Source organism: Perna viridis, chromosome 1 (assembly GCF_037379345.1).
Source record: "Perna viridis isolate PV_CMFRI_1.1 ecotype Kerala chromosome 1, ASM3737934v1, whole genome shotgun sequence".
NCBI classification, from domain to species: Eukaryota; Metazoa; Mollusca; class Bivalvia; order Mytilida; family Mytilidae; genus Perna; species Perna viridis.
The window spans coordinates 63,797,656-63,819,669 of record NC_142445.1 but is presented as its reverse complement, the minus strand read 5'-3'; the positions used below and the strand labels follow the sequence as shown (position 1 = coordinate 63,819,669).

Below are 22,014 nucleotides of genomic sequence, written 5' to 3'. Positions count from 1 at the left end.
GTATGTAGGAGTTACTAGAACACAGATAATGGTAGAGTCAGACATCCAAAGTTTATTTATAAATACCAGTATGATAAATTTTAAAAGTGCAACATTATCAAAAAGATATTAAAATAAATTAACAGAAAATAGACAAGACAAACTACTTTTAAAATAAGAAGACAAACCAAACAATCACAAATATACACCTGTATGCACCAAACCATCACTGCATACAGGTAAGATTGGTTGCCAGGCTTCGTTACCTCCATTAAAAATTTTAGGGTGTCGTAATTAGAATGAATAAAATGTTACACCAACTGACAAACTGTTACTAAGAAAGCTATGTATTGATTGCTTGAAAGCTGTTGCAGTGTATGATTAATACATAAAGTGACAAGGGCTTTACCTATGTCTGGTCGAGTCATTCGCTACCTGGTTCTTCGATTCCAGGTAAAAAATGCTTATTTTTGAGAGTAAAAATATATTTGGAACTTCTTCTAATAAGGTAACTTACTGTATAATTTTATCTTGAAAGCTTTTAAATACAGGGAAAATCCCTATAGAGTTGCCTGTACATTTTTCATCAAAATGATTGCCAGGTGAACTAACTTATATTGATACTATTTCATCATATTATATTTTGATCCAATTATTATTAAATTATGGCATATTTAGAATCTCAATTTTTCTTCATTATTCATTAATTTCTGATTAAACTTAAAAATGTAGGAAAATTTGTAAATATATATTGCCAAATTTTTGTCAACTTGCCATCTACAGGCTTTGTATTATTTTGCTTAGAAACTTTTGTATCACCTTCTTCTGTAACATTTTATTTGGTTATAGGATGCAGCTATATATTGACTTAAAACTGATAATCAATATACCAATTTGTAACTAGATATCAATTTTTTGGAGTTCTATGACCACATATTGCTGAATTATTTTGAAGAAAGTACATGTACATCTTACCCATATGTTTGATCATTTAAATGCTCACATCATCGTTATCTCATGTTTTTACTTCTCTTTTCAGGATGATTATGAGGGTGACAGCAATGAAACTGCTATTGCCAAAGAAATCCGACTTCAACGTGAACGTGAGGAGGAATTGTATAGACAGCATGCGAAAGGAGAACCCCAAGAAAATGGTGAACAGATGACATATGAGGAAGCAATTGGAACCTTTCAACATGAGGGAGAAAGTCTGATTGCTCGTGAATTACGTGAGCATCGGGAAAGAGAGGAGGAATTACAAAAACAACGTAATGCTCTTCAACAGATGTCATTGAATGCACAGAAATCCCCACAACCAGAACAAAAAGTATCTGTAGCCAAGAACCCAACCACGCCCACTGTACAAAAACAACAAAAACCACCAACCCCAACTATTCACAAACAAATGTACAGTACCGTTAATTCTAGTCAAGATAGTAGTGATAAGCCCAAGAAACAAGTAGAAAAACGGGAAACACCAATTGAAAGAGAAATAAGACTAGCACGTGAAAGAGAGAATGAATTAAGAGCACAGAAAGGTTTGCCTTTACTAGAGGAAACTAAAAAAGAGGAAATGGTTATAGACAAAAAACATGATTCTGATGATGAGGAAATTTCGTACTATAGAGGCTATTCTCATAATTCAAATGATACACATTCAATGAGAAAATTTGCCTCCTCTCGCCTTCAAAATGAACTTCAAAAACAGAAGGAAAGAGAAAATACATATAGAAAAGAAGGAAAAATAATCACTACATCTGAAGAGCATATTGAAACACCTATGAAATTCAATGAAGTGCCACAAAAAATGTCAGGACCAGTCAAAAGAAATTTTGTCATTCGTAAGAGTGTAAATGAGAAATCGCAAGTAGAAAATGTTAACGGTGACACCGAATCAAAAGACACAAAAAGTGTGACTAGTCCACCAGAGCCTAATAAAGAGGAACCTAAATTTAGACTAAAAACTGGTGGCGCAGCATTCTCTTACCGTGAGACACGACAGCATGCTGAATCGAAGATTGAAAAAGAATTGAGGGAAATGAGAGAACGAGAGGAAGAACTCAAGTAAGTTTATTGATTATGTTTTCTTTTGAATAGAACTTGATGACTTTAATGTGTAATTTCATGATTTAAAATGATTTTTTTAAAACTGGGTAAAATATGCAGAATAAATTTATTGAAGTATTGAATAATTTCAAGCCTATCAGCAAAATGATGCCATATTAAAAAATAATTGGTAATTATGTAGAAACTAAGCAAACACAGAAAAACAGGTATTCACAAGATATTTATCATTGAAACAGTTTGACAGTATATACTATTCATATGGGTTTTGCATATGAAAATCTTGTGTACTGAGCCCTGGGCAGATTTAATATAAAAGATACTTATATTTCTTACCTTTAAACACAACATGGTAAATTTTGTGACACAGTATGCTAAAGTAATTTTCTTTTCTTTATAGAACACAAAGAAAAAGTAGTGGTATAGTTCTAGACAGTTGAGAATACTAACTAAGCAATGATAAACGGTGCTTCTTGTGGAATCCTCCAACGACATCACAGTTATAGCTTGTCCATAAGTAAACTTTCGTCAGAGATTTCTGGTCAGAAGTAGCCTTCATTTTCGTACTGTGAGTGGATGTGAATAAAGGGAGGTAATCATTTTGTCGATGGGAGATAATCCATTACTTGACTGGTATAAACTCATTAAAACATTAATCCTCATACATTCCTAGACAAGTGCTACTAAGCAGATATAATATAATTATGAAAATTATGTGTGTGTTAGCATATTAAAAATATATCAATATTTTTTTAATCCTTGAATGGAAGAAGTTAACTTTATATTTTAATTCTATGCAACTGCATAAAAGATTGGTCAAATTGTGATAGACAAACAATCTGTGATAAAAATGTATCAAGTATAATCAGAAAAAAAGTCTTTTCGAAACAGACATTTTTCTCCAGTCTTTTATAGGCAAATAAAAAAATAAGATTTTTCTGGTTGGTGAAGGTTCATGCCTAAATACAGTTTGTTATTCTGTGTTTTTGTTTTAAGTTTAAGAAAGTTTATTCATCAAATTTTGTACCATGTACAATTTGTTTTAGATGTATAAGCTATGTAAGGTTTACACATTTTATGTTGAATTTTGAACTGATATATGTTTGCAATACTTATGAATGAATTATGAATGTGTAGAGCAATATTAATTCACAAAGAATTTGGGAGGATCCATTGATCTGATATTGTAATTACTAGAGCTCATCTTATATACAGCTGTGTAAGGATAATGTATATTTTAGGTTTTTCAAAGCAGCATGCTTTGTAGATAAGAACAAAAACTTGACTTTGAATTCCACAACAATTTAAAATTGTAAATATTGTATTTGATTATCTTTATTTTAGTGACCTTTGAAGCAATTTTGTTGTTTTTAATGTGATATTATGTTGTGTTATAAAAGTGTATTCAGACTTCTTTGATTTGCTTTTTAATTTTTGTAAATCAAAAATATGAAAATTTCCCTCAGTATAACCATGTGTGTTCATATATCCTCAGTTATATATCTCTAAATACTTCACATTTACTTGGTTCTAATTCGCAACAATGTTGTGTATAATTTCTTAAACAAAAGTTTTTTTTAACGTTTTTTTTTCTCTTTTCTTAAATACCTTCCAAATAGTTTCAAGTTTTGTATCCCAATATCACCATTTTATAAAGGGGAACTTGTGGTTTTACCAAAATGGAAATATTTTAACTTTTATATGGGCTGTATCACATGAGCTGCTAACAAATACACAGCTTGTTTAACCATTATACATGTACATTCCAATTAATATAAGTGCAAGTTTTTCATTTATACATATCATATCTATATTTTCTGTTATTACAAATTATATTAAAATGTTTTAATAGATATTCCTGTTAGTTATCATTATTATATAAACTTTCAGTGACATACAAAAAAGTTAAAGGTAATCATCATCAGAATCAATTAACTTTGTTATGAGACACATACAATTAAAATAGTAACAAATAGGTAAAATGGTAAGATATTAGTTAGAAAAAACCTGAAAGTCATCAATAATCATAATCATTGATGTAAACAGTTTCAGGGGTATGTACTTTACTTTACTTCAAGGGATTTTGATGAAATTTTATAAGAAGGTTGTGTATCATATGTAAATGTCCAAAGCAAGATAATTGATCTGACATTTAGCTCATTTGAAGTGGGGGTATTCTCCAGTTTGGTGACTGCTACAATAATTCTATACTTCAGTTCAATTGACAAAAAAAGAACAAAAAAAAAAAACAAAAACAAAAAACATATGTAAAATTTTATTGCTATATTTTTATTTTATAAAAATGTGATTACACTGAAAAGTTCCAGCACATGATACTAGGAAGAAAAAAGTTTGCACTGTAAAATATTTGAAACGTATTCTAAGACCAATCCTTGGATTGTAACAATTACAGTAGAAACCTTAACAAACAGAAGCTAATATCACAGTCATAAAATAAAAAAACAAATATGTACATCACAATAAATAATATCTAACCATTGGATTTGTTTTTATAATTGTTTTTATCATTTTTTATCATTATCAACCATAATATATGATAAAAACAATTCAAAACACATGTGACTATGTATTCATCATATAAATACTTGATGGAAACTTCTAAAACATTGATGTCTGACTTTAAGAATACCTTATGCTTATTAAGTACCAATCCATATAGAATCCAGACAACATAGAGGGGTGATTTATGGCAAAGAAAAACCAACCAAACAAACTGATTTTTTGGACTACATATACATGTACTACATTTTTACATAACAATAGCCCTTTCTGTATTGAGATTGGTGTTTTTTGAGAAAATCATACATCATCTCCCACAAAATCAACCAAATCAAGAATAATAACTCTTGTAAAATACCAATTTCGTACACAATATATATTTTCATCTCAAAAGTACATAGGAATGACACACTATTATTTGTTATGTAACTATTGTTCAGTTTCTGAACAAAAAATTTAAATAATTTTGTTTTTTTGGTATGCATGAATCACCTCCTGTCTGATTTTTATAAGGACTGCTTTTTAAAAGGAACCACCAACAACAAAGACCAGTACAGAATTCAATAATGGAACTGAAACCAGTTTTAAAATATACAAAACTTTATACCAACAATAAATCAAGTGACTATATGCCAATTTGAAGTGAAACTTTGCCCAGAGTTCAAAACTAAACTGAGTTATAGTTACCAGTTGCACTACAGACAAGCACTTTAAAGACTGAAGATTGAAGTTTACATGTTTAGATAAATTCTCAACATGATACTTCCAAGGTTTGATAAGAATTCTGACAACACTAGACTAATAATGAACCAGTTATAATATCATACACAGTAACTATTCCCATCCATTCTGAAAATGAATGCACTATGAGCCATCCTGCCCTTTTAAAGATAACTTGTCAAACCACTTCTGAGATTAGCTTTGAAATGGTCCATGAAACAGCAATTGTAAAAAAAAACCAGAAAACACAAATGAAGCCTAAAAACCATGTCACAGCTGTAATATTACTTACATGACTGTGTTATGGTATGACAATCAGGAAAAAAAAACTTTATTATGTAATCCACTATTTAGATCAATATTGCACTATTTATCATCATAAAGGTACTTATATATACAATGATATCAGTAATACACACATTATATATACATAAAACAATGGAAATGAACTAGACAATGGAATGTTATTACAACCCATACAATGATGATGTTCATGTGACAGAGTTGTTCTTCCATTGATTAAATAACAAACACCTGATGATTAATGAATTACCTAACCTGTCAATTTTGAGAAGAAAATTTTAACTTCTATCTCATTATTCAAAAGATATCTACAGAAAGTTGTCTGATATAATTTAAAATCTACTTCTCAAATGTCAACTATCTAAGGCAGTTCATCTGGTATTCAAAAACTATCATCTGAACATCATCATTGTAAACACTTGTAAACATTGTAAACAGCATAAATGAAATTACAAACTGAACTTTTCAACATAATTTTATGTCATTTGTCAATTTATGTACTACAGTTAAGCACAACATATTAGCACTAACATGAAATCACAATCTGAATTATTTAACAAATGTTTATTGAGGACAACATACTAGCACTAACATGTGTAGCAATACATTTAAATAGGAAGGAATTATCATTAAGCCATTTTGGAAATGCTAATATTTTTGTTGTACATGGTTTTATAAAACATTTAAAGAATAGATTGCAGTCACCATTTTCATTAGAAGCACCAAGACACCATAAGAAAATTTCAGAAATAACTGATATATAATACATTGTACTTCATTATTACTTATTTGATTCAACTATTAGACAAAAATCACTCATGGGTCGAGGTAATGACATGATTTAATCATGTTAACATCCAATAAAAATATAAAGCTGACACAATTTGTATAAAGCATCAATAGAATAAAAAATATAGCAAGACAATAATTATTATGCTCACATATTCATTACCCTGGCAATATGATGAAATGAAATTACTATTTATAGTACACTTAATATAATCTCACTCCAAACAGTCTAAGATAGCTTTACGGAACATGGGATTACACAGATGAAGCAAATACCATCTTTAAACCAGAAGATGACATCACAACTAATTAAAACTGTAGAAATCATGACAAAATACATCTATTGACCCTTGACAAAGATCAAACGATAAAATCACAACAATGAAGCCCAGAGATGATAACAACACAGATTAATAAAGTCTGTTTGTTGATCCTGTACATTGATGAATGGTAAACTTTGTTTTCCTATCTGATCTGATTCATCTTCTATGGGCTCTCTGAAAACTGCACACAGTTCCTGAAAAAAAAAATAACTGTACCTAACATTATAGAGAATATAGACATGATCTACTCATTGTCTATGGTGAAATCTGTCTTCCAAAACTTTTCTACTGATAAAGTTGTTTTTAACAAGTATTAAGTTTACAAAGGTTCAAAATGTATTGAATCTGATACTAAGGAATGTCAAAAGATGTAAGAATAGTTTCTAGTTCCTTCAGGATGTGGTTTAAACAAGTTTGATTTGTATATATAACATAATTTAATTCCCTGAAAGGTATACACCCGATTTCATCATTTATCTTTATGTGTCTTTTTTTGACACAGTTGTATGCTGTGGTCATTCTACAAGTAGATTATGAATTTAAGTATTATATTATTCTATCTTGTACATAATTTGTGTTGGAACTATTCAAATGAGATTAAATCATTAGAATAACAAACACTTACAGTTTTCTTGTCTTTGTTGTCAATCATCAGCATCATAACCATATCTGGGAACTGAGGGGTGATTACAACCTGTTAATTATATATAAGCATGTTATAACCCTGAACACTAATAAAGGACTTAGATTGCTCCTTACATAGTCCAATTGGGAGCAAGATGTTTGGATCAAGTTTGACCCTTATCCCTAAATGTAAAACAAGAAATCTGTTAGCAATGGCTCACTAGTGATACCCTTGCTTTCCATCAAGATATATGGAAAACTCTAATTTTTTTTTGGTAAACAGAAAGTAGATGTCAAATAAGTGTGAAAATACACCCCCATGATACAATATTACTATAGGAAGCTTAGTACAAAATATAAGGAACCTGTGATTAATAGAAGCCAATAAAAATGTGAAGAAAATTTTGTATACAACCACTGTAGAAGGAAAACTTTCCAGTAAACAGGAAGTAAATGTCCTCAGGGTACAAAATGCATCCCATGATACAGAATTCCCATTTGAAGCTTTGTATAAAATATCAGCATTAATATTCTCAGTTTTATACTTTATCCTTTACCTGGCATGCTGTAAAGTGTAAATCAGTAGATCATGTCTGTGTGATTAAAAGAAGTAGAGAACATACAATGAAATGTATGTTACCACTGTATTACGAAAATTCAGTTTTTTTTTTGGCAAACAGAAAGTAGATGACATATGATTAAGAAAATGCATCCGATGTTACAGTATACCAATGTGAAGCTTTGTACAACAGACATAAGTAGACCCCCTCTTTTCCTACAGAGCAGGGATAAAACAGACATAGGTAAAACAATTCCCCCCTCTTTTCCTACAAAGCAGGGATATAACAGACATAGGTAAAACAATTAACCCCCCCACACCCTCCTACATAGCATGGATATAACTGATATAGGTAAAACAATTAACCCACTCTTTTCCTACAGAGCAGGGATATAACAGACATAGGTAAAACAATTACCCCCCCCCTCCTACATAGCATGGATGTAATCAATGACAACCTCAATGATGTGCTTTAAGGAAGAGATTTGTAATATGAAATCATAAAATAGGCTACAAATATAGTTGCAGATTTTGTTACTAATAAATTTAAAATGAGATTTTCTCGACCTCCACTGAAGTTGTGGAACGAACTAAATATTGCACAACTAAAAAAACATTACACATTGCCATCAGGAATTGAGAAACACCTTAATAGTCTCTATATACTGACCAGATATTGCACATTGCCATCAGGACCAGAAACACCTTAGTCGCTATATACTGACCAGATATTGCACATTGCCATCAAGACTTCAGAAACACCTTAGTCGTTATATACTAACCACATATTGCACATTGCCATCAGGACTTGAAAGACACCTATGTCTTTATATACTAACCAGATATTGCACATTGCCATCAGGACTAGAGAAACATTGTAGTCTTTATATACTAACCAGATATTGCACAATACCATCACAACTTGAAAACCACCTTAGTCACTATATACTGACAAGATATTGCACAATGCCATCAGGAATTGAGAAACACGGTAATAGTCTCTATATACTTACCAGATATTGCACATTGTCATCAGGACTTCAGAAACACACCTTAGTTGCTATATACTAACCAGATATTGCACATTGCCATCAGGACTTGAAAAACACCTATGTCTCTCTGGATATCTTGTCTGTAAAACTTTATACAGTGATTTGTACCACACCAGACTCATGTTCTGGAATGGCATCAGCTGTGGGTCAATCTCTGACAGTCTGGTCTTCACAACCATCTTCAACAGTTCAAGAAATTCTTCATGGGAAAGTTTCTGGTGGAACTAAAACAAAGTGATATAGCTAAAAATATTACATCAAAACTATTGTAGCAGTTCATAAGGTAATTTATACCAATGACTACATGAATTAACTAATCAGAAACTGTCTGAGTCAAGTCAATTGCAAGCATAAGGTAAGAATTTTATATGGAATCGATTTGTAGGCAGGAATTTTATATTTTTTTGTTTGTTTGTTTGTTGGGGTTGAACGTCCGAGCAGCAATATTTCAGCTATATTCAGACGATGAACATGAAATTGATGATAAAATGAACATGAAATGATGATGAAATGAAAAAAAGGGATGGGACACAAGGACAATGGGATTGACAAATTTTGATTGCCACTGGAAATAGGGAGAGGTGGGTAGGATCGGGCAATTTAGCCTCCTGTGGCGGAGCCCTATGGTTCCTACTCCGGGAGAATACCACAGTAGGGTTCTTTAACGTGCGAGGAACGTGGCATCTTTCCCAACACAGTGCACCACTATGGTTTGCAGTCAGGTTTTCCGTATTTTAGCCTGACAACCCCAGCATGTAACATGCCAGGGGTACCCCATTCCACCACCTGGGGCACACATCCCAGTTGCTCTGTGGGCAGATCGCCCTAGCCCCCGGCTAGGGTTCTGAGCACTATTTAGTCACCTTTTATGACAAGCTTAGTGCTGCTGCAGGTCTATTCTTTTGACACCCGGACCTGCTTGGGGCGGCAGGAATTTTAAATGGAATAGATATGTAGGTAACTTGGTAGCTTCAACTCCTATACATTAAAAAATAATATGTTAAAATGTATTTTATATCCTTATCTCCCACAAGAGCAGAAGAACATGTATAGAGTTATCATTAGTATAGAACACAAATAGTCAGTAATTTACCCCATCTTTGCTATCCTCTGTGTCGCTTCGTTTCTTCTTCTTTGGGTCATCATCAACATGACTAGCAATCAACATTCTATTCCAAAGTGAGTCTTTACGACACTCAGCCATTGATCTCTGAATCAACTCATTCATCTTCTCTCTACAACATCATATGCCATATACTTGTAAAGAATTTTGCCAAAAAAAATAATCTGCATTTCATTTTGCCAAAAAAAATAATCTGCATTTCATTTTGCCAAAAAAACATAATAGGCATTTCATTTTGCCAACTTTCATCATTGAATAAAAAAGTGATTGGCATTAAGCATGAATTCTGTTTCATGATGAGTAAGCAGTATGAACTTTCGACCTTTGATAATTTCTGGATATAATGTCGCAGAATGTGACGACTCTATTCACTACACTGCTCCATCTGATCAAAGTGATGTAGGGAAGATAATGTAAGTATAGAACTATCTGAAAAATTCCCAGATGTCACAGCGGTATGGGTTTGAGTCCTGTGGAGGGAACAACCAAAAATTTGCTTTGCAAATTTGACAGTTCTAACATCTTTGGGAATTTTTCAGACCCCTTATTTAAATATATATATACAAAAACTAATTCCTCTCCAATAACACACCTTGCTTTAGTAGACTCCTCAATCAGGATACTCTCTGCTAATTCCTGGTGTTGATTGATTTTATTTCTCCTGGATTCCTTCCTCACACCTATGTGCTGTTTTACTGGTACAGGGTTACTAATCTTAGAGGAGGAATCAGATGTAACTGAAATTCAGTGTAAACAAATATCATAAAATAAATCAACTGATAACCATATATGGCATCATTTCCTAAGAAATAACAGTTACATTCACTATGTCAGACCAAATCAAACTCTGAAATTATTAAGAATAAAAAGATATATGGGCCAAAAGACACATTTTAATAGTAAGCACTGCCAGCTAGTTAAACTAATCATGCACAGTTTTCACAATTAACTTTTTAATCCACAGGTCAAACCATATTTTGGAGATTTTTTTTTTACAGATATTACTGACCTGTTAGTGGAAATTTTGGATTGACCAAACAAGCATATTTACTAGTCAGCATGTGATCCTGTTATTATGATGCCATTTTCTTTCATTTTCTTGATAACAGTTTACACTCATTTAGTTCCTGTTATAAGTCCATTCTTTCAATGCTATTCCCATTAAAACAAGAGTTTTACCTAACCAACAAAATATCAGACGAGTGTTGTATGTTACAGTACCACCTGAATCATCAAAGCCTTAAGAAACACTGAATACTAACCATCTGATTGTGAGATACTTTTGAACTGGCCTAACTTCTTCTCCAAAAAGTCAACAGGGAACAGATCTCTTTGACTAGTTAATACAATAAAGTATTGTAGTTTAAGTGTATATTTCTCTGTTTCTGACTGGTACACACTGTTCTGTGACAAGTTAGTTATCACCAAACATATATTAAAATCTTCTGATTTCTGTCTGGTTAGTGGAACTTTGTATTCTTTACATAGAGTCAGGGCATATTCTGTTGTCCTCACAAAGTAGTATTCCTGAAATCAACAAATTACAATAACAATTACTGTAAGATAAAGAAAAGTACACTTCTTGCTACAATATCTGTTATCTCAAGAAAGGTGTTGTTTAGATCTACTTATGAAGTTTACCATTTTTGCATCCACAAAGTCATCAGTCAATTTTATAATGAAAAAAAAAACAGCAATAATATTGAAGAACTCAGACATTATTTGTTAAACAACTACTTACACTATCAATATCAGCATCAACAGTTGGTGTCATAGCTACAATTTTCATCCCATGGTCCTTGATATGCCGTGTCATATGTTCATATAGCGTGTGGGCAGGGGAAGATAACTCAGTAAATGTCAAGTATTCTACAAATGAAATTAATGTAGACAATTTACATACAAATGAACAGTTGCACTTTTAGAACTGGTGCAAAACTATTTGATAAAAATATTAGTGAAACTGTGAGGCATTGTTTGTGATAAGAATACTTCTAGGAAAGACTATGGGTGCCAACATGGAAGTCTGGATGAATACGGACATCTTTAATGGCATAATTACCTGTGAGGAGAAAATTTCTGGAAAATGCAGGTGGATATGGGTACACCTGGCTGAAATCTGACAGGAACCCAGTCAAGTGGTAACTGTTTTTGTATGGTAACTGTCCACTGATGTATGACTGTATAGATCGTAGATGGAAGTCATGGGCAAAGGAATGAACATGGATCAGATTCTTACATCTCTCACTCTCATCAATAAACATTCCCATCAACTACAACATCAAATAATAAATCTTCCACAAAATATATATTAAATATATTGTAAATTCTTATACTTAAAATTTATAATGAGTTGTAGCAGCAGTTTGAAGGTTGAGAAATGAAAATCTGGCTAAAAGGGCCAAGAACTTATTTAAGTTAATAAACTTATCAGGTGAAGGATTCTTTAGTAGATATTTTGGGCATATGATGTACTAGGAAATGTGGTATTCATAAGATTCTGGTTCATATTATAGTGGTTCATTACCAAAGATGTATCAAATAAATTGTTACCAGAACAGTAAAATTTGGTTTGTGTTGGGTAATGGAATGGAACCAAGTTTTTCTGTATACAAGAGGTAGATATACTTACATGTTTATTAACTGGCATTCCAATCCTGTAACTTTCACAGACATAGAATTTAACACAAAAATACTGCTCCCTAAAGCTAAGTTCCATCATCATGATACCACCAGACATAACTTTATGTAGATGGTATACTTTACCAATAGGACCCATTCTATGTACATCATCAGGGATGTTCTTCTCACTAGATAATGACTTGGTGTGCCGCATACTGGCAATAGGGAAAATAGGAATATATTTAACATTAGTAGTAATACCTAATTAAAATACATATGATTCAACCATTGAAAGTTACAACTACTTCTAGCTATGTATTCATAGACAGATAAACAATGTAGGCATACTGATAGCACAGATGTGGCTCAGGTAATTAGATATTATAAGTTAAATACATAGTCCAGAGAATATTGCAAGTGCCTGAATTTGACCAGAACATTCAGAATTTTATAATAAAACTTTTGCTATTCATTCATTCATCAGTCAATAAATGTGTTGGACATTTCATACACTTATGTGAATCATCAAGAACAACTTCTACAACAGTATTCACATTACAAATTCTATTTGAGAATATCAAATAAACTAACTTTTTCTTTGGATTGACAGTCAGACTAATAGGTACAAATCCAATAGACTTGACATAGGCCATATATTCATTGACAAAGTCAGATCTTAATTCTATATGCCATTGTTCCTCCTGTGATCCTCTCTGTTTCTGTCCATGAATTGGTGAATCTGTTGGTGTAGACTCTGATTTCTTCTTGCCTTCATTACTGTCAGTTCTCTTTGTTCTCATACTCTGTACTGATGTTCCAGAACTATGTCGAGATCTCTATAAAGGGTGTCAAGATGAAATATAAACATACATATACAATAGTATCAAGTTATAGTAATGCTTGGTTTTAATTTGGAATAATTAAGGGTTTAAATATTTAATAAAAGAAAAAAATGTTCTGCTCCATAAAATTGCAAATTATGATAGAAATCAATGCCCATCAGCCATTCAAATGCTTTATGAATCATTAACTAAATAAAAAAAAAACTATTTTTTCTCTTTTGACCTTTTTCTTCAGGCTACACATGCATAAATAATAAATAATACTGTAGAAATCAGTGGGAATAAAGTTTGACTGGGATATTAATGAATTGGATTGCTATGTTAGAAAAGACTAAAATAATATGGATTTCACATGATTGCTTAAAAATGATATTGAGGTGAAAATCTTGTGGACTAAACATGATATTCAGTTATCAAATCTACCTTAGAACATTATGTAGGTGTAGAAGTAAATTTTTCTAACAGTTAAAGTTTTGCTATTTGTAAATAAGGTCGGTCATGCCAAAATAAAGCTCCTGCAAATATTTTTTCAAGGAAAATACCATGAAATTTGATGAATGATTAAGAATTTATGACTGTATTTAAGTAAATTAATTGGAAAAACTGCAACAAAACGGTGCATGGATATTTCCTGGTTTACAATATACTCTCCCATCTATGGACTTACACTTTTATCAGCTTTATCAGGAGTAGGTGTAGTGGGAAGTTTCTGGGTACTCCTATACTTCTCCATGATCCTGTGTCTCCAGATAGCAGAGAACAAGATGGGTGTGGCACAGTAGTGTAAGAGACGACATGACTGCTTCAACAACAACAGGTCCTCTTCCTAGAAAGCAGATCAATAAATACAGCACAGCTTTACTTTTGTTACACTATAAGCATAAATTCATTGAATGTGTGCCGGCCAAAAATGGCAGAAACCTTCTTTTAAAACTTCTTTGCCATCTACTCTTCAAAATTCATATGAAGAACACCAAAAAACCAAGTATGGTTTAGTTTCCCTTGTTTTAACAAAATGTTTTCTTCCTGGAAATTAAGTGATCTCTAAATATTGGAAAAGTTTTTTGTTTTTTTTTACCCAGGAGTGTCTTATATAATACAACTAAAATACTGTACCTTATTCAAATACAAGAATTTAAGACCAGGTACACAGTACTTACATAAATAGGTTCATTGCTGGATGACTTGGCAAACCAGGACCAAAATAATTTGTTCAATGTAAATATTGTTTCTAGGTCTAAAAAAAAGATGATGAAATAACATTTGATATAAAACAAACTGACAAAGAGGAATATTTTATACAGAATAAAAACTAAGAAACAATATTTTTTTTCAACAAAACTTCAAGACTTTACTAATAGCTATACTGTCCAATGTAATTTTCAATATCTATGTCCTTCCATTATTGTATTTAAAAGCTACACATTGGTTTGAATTACCCATACATTTGACAAGGTCTGTAATTCATCTTTTATATAAAATCTGATTGAAACAAGATTTAACATTGGCAGAGACATAGAGAGGTAAAAAAAGTGTGTGAATATTTGACCTATAACCTTACCCGACATGTTGGATTCAACAGAAGCATGAGTATATAAATTTTGACCTCTTACCTTGTCTGACATGGTTTCTGACCTCCTGTGTCTGTAACCCATGACATTTGACAACATCTCTGATTGATGAATGTGTTGACTGAGACAAAGGTTTAGAAGGCTGAGTGTCTCTGAAGGCATCATCAAATGGCTGACTTGGTTGATTACCAGAGAGAGGACTTAGGTTACTATTCTTCCTCCTCAGAAGTTCTGATGGAGGAGGAGCAGCATGTCTGATCAGGTTGTCTAGTTCTGAATTCTGAAACAAAAGATACTATTGTGAGTAAAATACAACAGAAATTTTATTTATTTACTAATGGGCAGCTATTACTAATGGACAGCTGTTACTAATGGTCAGCTATTACTTATGGACAGCTGTTACTAATGGGCAGTTATTACTAATGGTCAGCTATTACTTATGGACAGCTGTTACTAATGGGCAGCTATTACTAATGGACAGCTATTACTAATGGGCAGCTGTTACTAATGGTCAGCTATTACTTATGGACAGCTGTTACTAATGGGCAGTTATTACTAATGGTCAGCTATTACTAATGGACAGCTATTACTAATGGGCAGCTGTTACTAATGGGCAGCTATTACTTATGGACAGCTGTTACTAATGGGCAGCTGTTACTAATGGGCAGCTGTTACTAATGGACAGCTATTACTAATGGACAGCTATTACTAATGGGCAGCTATTGCCACTTAATAATATTTAACACAAACAACAGAAATATTTTATTTAGTTTTTAGTTTTTTTTTCTGGTCAAACTTTACTTCAAGCTGTTTATTCTTGCAGTGGATGTTTAACTTAATGTCAAAAAATATTATTAACCAATTACAAAATGAAAATACTGGCACGATAAAGAAAACCATGTCATTCAAATTTATAAAAAAGGACAAAGTTCAGCTTTATTTGCATTGAGATATGTGTGCCTATTTTGTTTACAAATATTGCATTTTTAAAATGTTTGATACCTTAGTTTTTGTGACTTGTGTAAACTGACAGTGATGAAACAATCCCATCTTCTGGCTGATGATAGAATTTAGTAACTTATTTCTGTTATTGTTCCATTTCATCAGCTGCATCACAGATGTAATCAACATTTTGTTCAGATCTCCAGCCACATTGTAGGAGTATAAGGTTAGCTGAAATGAAATACATGTTAGTTTAAACAGTCTCAACAAGATTTGTGAAAATTTAGAACAAAATCATAATACAAAACACAATAATTTGTAATCTTACTAGATGATCAGAAAAAAAAAGGCAGTCAATTTGAATTACTTGCTAATTTTTTAAAAAGTTTCTTTTCTTTGGTTGTTTCATCAAAATACAGTAGGGAATTTTCATCAGATTTTTCTTTACATTTTTACATGTTTATTTACAATTCCCGCAATACAATGAATCCCCTTATTGCCCAGGGCAGCTGAATAAGGAGTTCCCTGTTTTTACATGTCTAATATCCAGGGTATGTATGACAGTTAAACATACTGTCTTTTCCGAAGCATCAAATTTTTTATTGTTAGTATACTGCAGTCCTGTCTAGTCTTTGCCAAACTTACCTCCTTGTTTTTGATAGTCAGTAACAGTAACCTCTGTCTTGGTATGAAGACAGGATCAGGACTGGACATCAGGTTCATTAAATCTGGGGATTTTTCTCTACCTGATAACAATGGTGCAAATCTCTGGTATGTCTGCTTTGGAATTGCTGAAATTTCAGTAAAAAATGGAAAATTTATGATTTCTATATGCAAAACTTATAGTTACAACATTAATCTTCCGAAAAAATATTGATATAAATCTTCAACAATATGCCAAATTATTTTAAAAAATTTTGAAATTGAAACTCAAGCATGTTAAGTTGACATTTTTCATCCCAGTTTAGTTGTCTCTTTGATATATTAAGCACATCCATTGTCTATTGAAGTCAAGGTTAACAAAATACCAAAGTTCACAGGAGGAAAATATAGCCCTTCACTTCGTTAATCTAAAAAAAACATTATTGCAACAGCTTCATACCTTTAGGAGAAGTAGGAGATGCTGAGAACTCTTCTTCATTAAAGTCCTGAACACTAGCCTGCCATTGTTCAGTGTTACGTCCTACAACCACAAAGTTCATGTCCTGTCCTGCCATCACCTGATCAAATCTGTCAGTATCTACTGAACTCTCTAATTGGGAATCTTCTGTCTGTAATGGATCACAAAAATATAAGAAACCTTCAGATTATCAGATGATAAACAATCACACTGCATTAAAAATTAAAATATGGCACAGTGTGTCAAACTTGTTCAAAGCAGAGTTTGTTCAATTAATCAAACATATTCATCCTGAAATGCATGGGATATCTGCCATTGGACATTACACTACAATAGTTCATTCAAAGTTGTTCAAGTAAAACAGGATTAAAACTTGTGAACAATAATGGTGAAATAAGCAGAAAATGAACTTCACAAATAATTTTTGGCCCTTAGTATTGCCTTTTAAGTGTCTGAAAACTGATGTGGGCCCTTTAAATAATATTTAGACAAATAATTGCCAATTTTACATTACCTGTACAGGGTTCCGACATGGACTGTATAGTGTACCATTACAGAGATTTCCATCCTGGTCTTGGTAAAGTTTGAACACCTTGGGATGAACATCACCCAGTATATTGGATATCACAGATAGGAACTCTTTCAGGAAATAGTCAATGGCAAACCTGGAAGCTAGGCTCATTGTTTCCTTACTAACTGATGGTACACCTAAAAAAAACATTTACAACTTTTTTTCAGCAAAAATTTGGTAAACTGGGGAAACTACTGTGCAATATGATCAACTAAATATGGCAACCAACAATCCTACTAATTTCATACAAAAGCTGAGGAACTGAGTCCACAAAGTGTCCCTATAAAGTAGCATGTACAAATTCATTAAAGTCCCTGAACTCCTGTAAAATTTGGAGAATCAAAAAGACCACACAATATGATCAACTAAATATGGTGACTAACAATCCTAACAAAATTTGAACAAAATCAGTTTAATGGTATCCAAAGATTCTCCACAAAGTGTGATAGATGGATGAATGCATGAACACAGACACCAGTATGTCCCCTTCAGTGTTACGACAGGGGACAAAAATACTTGGTGAAAAGCTTGTGGGCAGTATTCATAAATCTTGTCGAAGTGTTGTATCATATTAAATGAAAATGTTTAGAAAACAGAGTTTGTCTTCTTTTGATTAAATGAAAGCATAACTTACTCTCTTAGAAACATGAGAAATTTTCCAGTTCAAATGCAGTAATTCTAACAGAATATAACCTGTCCAGGGAATATATCTACAAGGAATGTTTCAACCTACAGAAACTTTTGTAGGCCTTATAATTACATTAATTGAAAGAATTTTTGCCCATCTATGAGAATAACTTCTATAAAAAGTTGTTACACAATTTCAACCTAAGATGACCTTATTAAAAACTTCATTTCTTTAATTGAAAATTACTGCCTATCTATTACAGTTTCCAAGATAGAAACCAAAAATGGCAAAAACCAATATTTTTTAACTTTGAAGAGCAAAATCTCTCACTTATAAAAATAGCATTGGTTAATAGATACTCTAATTCTTGTTCACTTTTGGCAGATAAAGTAAAGGGAAGATAAAATGTTGTTTTGCTAACACCTACAACACTTACGTCAATTCTAGTTTACATACTACTTACCTAGTTTATGACAGAAATCAAACCATTTGATGAGCAGTGAAGAGAAGATAGGATTAAGTATTCCTCTGCTCCCTTCCTCGTATTTATGTATCCGATGATGGACATCTGTTTCTGACCCTGTGCTGGACTGGATGGATGGACTGGGAGACTGCTGAGTCTGGGGTGCTGAAGTAGCTACACTTGGAATTTCAAAAGTCTAAAAAGAAAATGATAGGATTTCATGGAAATGAAGCACAAGGTACAATGTATTCCTCATTCACTATTTAATAAATTTAAAGTTTTGTTGCACGAAAATAACGCATCAAATTTATAGTCGATTTATATTAATATTTTCTTAGTACAACTTCTATGATAACAATAGTAAGCTAAATATTTCACACCTAATGGAACTTTTATAATCAGCATGCATAAGTTTATATGTTTTGGGTCAGAAATCAGTACTTTGAATCACAATAATAATTGATGAAATCTACCAAACTATTACTTCTCTTTCAGTAACACAAACATCAAGTTGAACACATGGTTGTGTAAAGTATACCCTCACTAGTACCCAGAAATAGGAAGTTGATACTGGACATTTATCTACAGCAACACAATACCTTTGTAACCAATCTGTCTAGTGGCAGCATTTATTGTTGTGAAATTTTCTCTATAATTTCATATAGTGAAAAATTGCAGTCAATGAGACTAGAACCTGATATTGAAGAAACCAAACTTCCTTCCATGATATATGAAGTCCCATAGCAAACTTGAAATCAATCTATTTATTTGGGTTTGAGATAATTTTGACAAAAATCATATGGATGGAATGACAGATAGACAGAAAAGGTGGTATTGAATGGGTGTATAAAAATTAGTTCAAAAGCCCCTTCAACCAAAATATAAAGTGCATTTAAAACAATAGTCTATGGATCTTACCTTCTCCAAAAGTGTTCCCTGCACTTTAGATATCTCATATATGGTTTCTTCAATAATGTAACATGCCATTTTAATTGTCCTGTTCACCAATAGAAGTGCTTACCTTAGCCTGGTCAGGTGTTGGTGATGAAACTTTCATGAAAGCATCTCTAAGACTCTGTAGTAGTGGGGATGATACAGTTCCACTTAGCGCTAGTTTCTCAGGCATCTTTTTCATCATTATAGAATGCCTTCTTTGAAGATCAGTTTCTACAAGACACACATTGCTATAAGTGGTAGACAGATAAGTATAAAGCCAATACAAACACCAGTTAGGTAGAATCAAATCATAAATATTTAGCTGACACTATCTGTAAAATGTATGAAGAAAATTCAATTAGAATTATTAAATATGCATATTTTTTCATGGCATTATCTTTAATACACATGAGAATGGAATACCAATAAGCACAAATCCTTTACCAGAAGTACTGAAAAATAAAGATGTGTTGAAGGGAACAATACTCAACGTCTCCAAAAAAATCTGAGGCTGTTCACATATTGTATTATGTGAAAATATCACACAACACAGGGTAAAGGGAACATAGAAACCTTTTGGTGCCATCTGGGGTGATGAAGGGGTGGAGTAAGATGTAGCAGGTAAGATCTCCATAAGTTGGTGAGGGATCTGACACACTGAGGCTGTCAACATGTTGTACTCCGTAACTATGTCACACAGGGCATGTCTGACCGCCTGTACCAACTTCTCTTTCAGTGCAGCCAAGTCTACTGATCCAACCTCCCAGGCCCTAAACTGTAGTAATGCTGTAGGACCTAAAACCACAAATTTACTAATACTAACTGAAACACTTATGTGGATTATGTTTGTGAAAAGGTATATTTAAAGAGTAACTTCTATACATGTCTTAATGATCATTATAAGACAACTGTTCTTAACAACTACATTTCATATTTTTTTAGATTTTCAGATTATGTTTTTGATGTCAGTGAATGTTCAACTAAGCTTTGACTAGACATCCAATCTGCTTAGGCAATCACAATACACAGCAGATCATGATACAAAAAACACATACCAGGACCATTACTGCTATTGTGATGGTAGAATTCTGTCTGTGAATTTATCTCAAAATCTTTCTCTGTGGTAATTTTACTGTACCCTGTTCTAGATGGCTTGGGACAACCTAAAACATGGACTTGTGATCCATGACCATCAACCAGAGCTAAACTAATACATGCTATTCCTAGAAAATATAAGAAATATCCATAATGAAGCTATTTGTATCAACATAACATAATCTAGTCAGAGGAATGATGTCAATTTGAGAGGACAATCATTTAATATATCAGTCATATTATGTGCTCTATATTCTAACCATTTTTGTGACTTCACTGCTGTACATGACATAACAGTCCAGAAATATTTTGGTATCTTATTTAACTACATGTAGTGTATGAATAACATTTTCTAGAGTCATTATGAACCTGTACATAAAATTCAGTGTGGACAGTACAATAGAACAATGACATAAAATTTCCCTAATTTCAAAGAATATTAAATAGACCGCTCTGCAGCACACAGAAATTTAAACATAAAAGATTTTAAGGTTCAGAAAATTTAATCTGATAAATACAAAAAATCTAAGCTTGAAAACATTTGTAAACCTATATAACAGAACGTTTATACCTTTTCCATGAGAAGGCCTGATATACAAGAATGCCTGTCCATCAGTTATAGCCTGTTGTTTGTTGTCCAATATATCCTGGAATTGTCCCTCAGGTCTACTCTCAGCATAGTTAGGTATGTGACAGAACAGTTTAAGGTTCTGTTTAAGATAATACATCAATGCTGACAGCTGCATCATGGCAGGCATAGGTATAGTCAATTGTACCTGCATCATACCCTTAACATCTGGTCCTGTCTTCATCATGATATCTGCTGGTTTCTGGATGAACTGAAATTACAGATAATTAGGAAGAACAAAATTACTCTAAACAGCTGTAATGTTTTTCTGTTCATGACATAAAATTACAAATATTTCATACTACTGTGAAATTATTATTGTTCCTGGGACACCAATGTTCATGGTTTTCATGTGTTTGGTAAATCATGAAATTTGGTTTCTCAAGGAAAACAAAATTTTCCATTTGTTTGTATGATAGAGTTGTCAAATCCATTAATTCTAGAATCTACAAACTGATATTTGAACTAAAACCATGAAAATTGGTACCCACAAATAAAAGTCGTATTACAGTATTACAAATTTAGCAGATGTAATGTGTT

The 22,014-nt window shown here is 32.4% G+C and overlaps 2 protein-coding genes across 5 annotated transcripts in view; one reads left to right on the top strand and one right to left on the bottom strand.

The window, feature by feature from the left end:
• LOC148629814 (uncharacterized) overlaps positions 1-3,898 on the top strand; it is a 75,975-nt gene extending 72,077 nt beyond the window's left edge. For all 3 annotated transcript variants that reach the window (XM_088557601.1, XM_088557590.1, XM_088557611.1), the window contains 2 exons: positions 1,019-2,043; positions 2,444-3,898. In XM_088557601.1, the coding sequence (XP_088413727.1) occupies positions 1,019-2,043; positions 2,444-2,483 (1,065 nt within the window). In that variant the 3' untranslated portion in view covers positions 2,484-3,898. The remainder of the gene's footprint in view (positions 1-1,018; positions 2,044-2,443) is intronic.
• A 404-nt stretch (positions 3,899-4,302) lies between these two features.
• LOC148629811 (KICSTOR complex protein SZT2-like) overlaps positions 4,303-22,014 on the bottom strand; it is an 84,895-nt gene continuing 67,183 nt past the window's right edge. For both annotated transcript variants that reach the window (XM_088557570.1, XM_088557579.1), the window contains exons 40-61: positions 21,418-21,685; positions 20,807-20,974; positions 20,325-20,546; positions 19,837-19,982; positions 18,816-19,011; positions 17,668-17,861; positions 17,136-17,304; positions 16,679-16,824; positions 16,094-16,264; positions 15,134-15,371; positions 14,681-14,757; positions 14,188-14,346; positions 13,270-13,514; positions 12,689-12,893; positions 12,119-12,329; positions 11,798-11,925; positions 11,319-11,583; positions 10,649-10,793; positions 10,027-10,168; positions 8,954-9,157; positions 7,324-7,392; positions 4,303-6,892 (exon numbers count right to left, since the gene is read on the bottom strand). In XM_088557570.1, the coding sequence (XP_088413696.1) occupies positions 6,749-6,892; positions 7,324-7,392; positions 8,954-9,157; positions 10,027-10,168; positions 10,649-10,793; positions 11,319-11,583; positions 11,798-11,925; positions 12,119-12,329; positions 12,689-12,893; positions 13,270-13,514; positions 14,188-14,346; positions 14,681-14,757; positions 15,134-15,371; positions 16,094-16,264; positions 16,679-16,824; positions 17,136-17,304; positions 17,668-17,861; positions 18,816-19,011; positions 19,837-19,982; positions 20,325-20,546; positions 20,807-20,974; positions 21,418-21,685 (3,912 nt within the window). In that variant the 3' untranslated portion in view covers positions 4,303-6,748. The remainder of the gene's footprint in view (positions 6,893-7,323; positions 7,393-8,953; positions 9,158-10,026; positions 10,169-10,648; positions 10,794-11,318; positions 11,584-11,797; positions 11,926-12,118; positions 12,330-12,688; positions 12,894-13,269; positions 13,515-14,187; positions 14,347-14,680; positions 14,758-15,133; positions 15,372-16,093; positions 16,265-16,678; positions 16,825-17,135; positions 17,305-17,667; positions 17,862-18,815; positions 19,012-19,836; positions 19,983-20,324; positions 20,547-20,806; positions 20,975-21,417; positions 21,686-22,014) is intronic.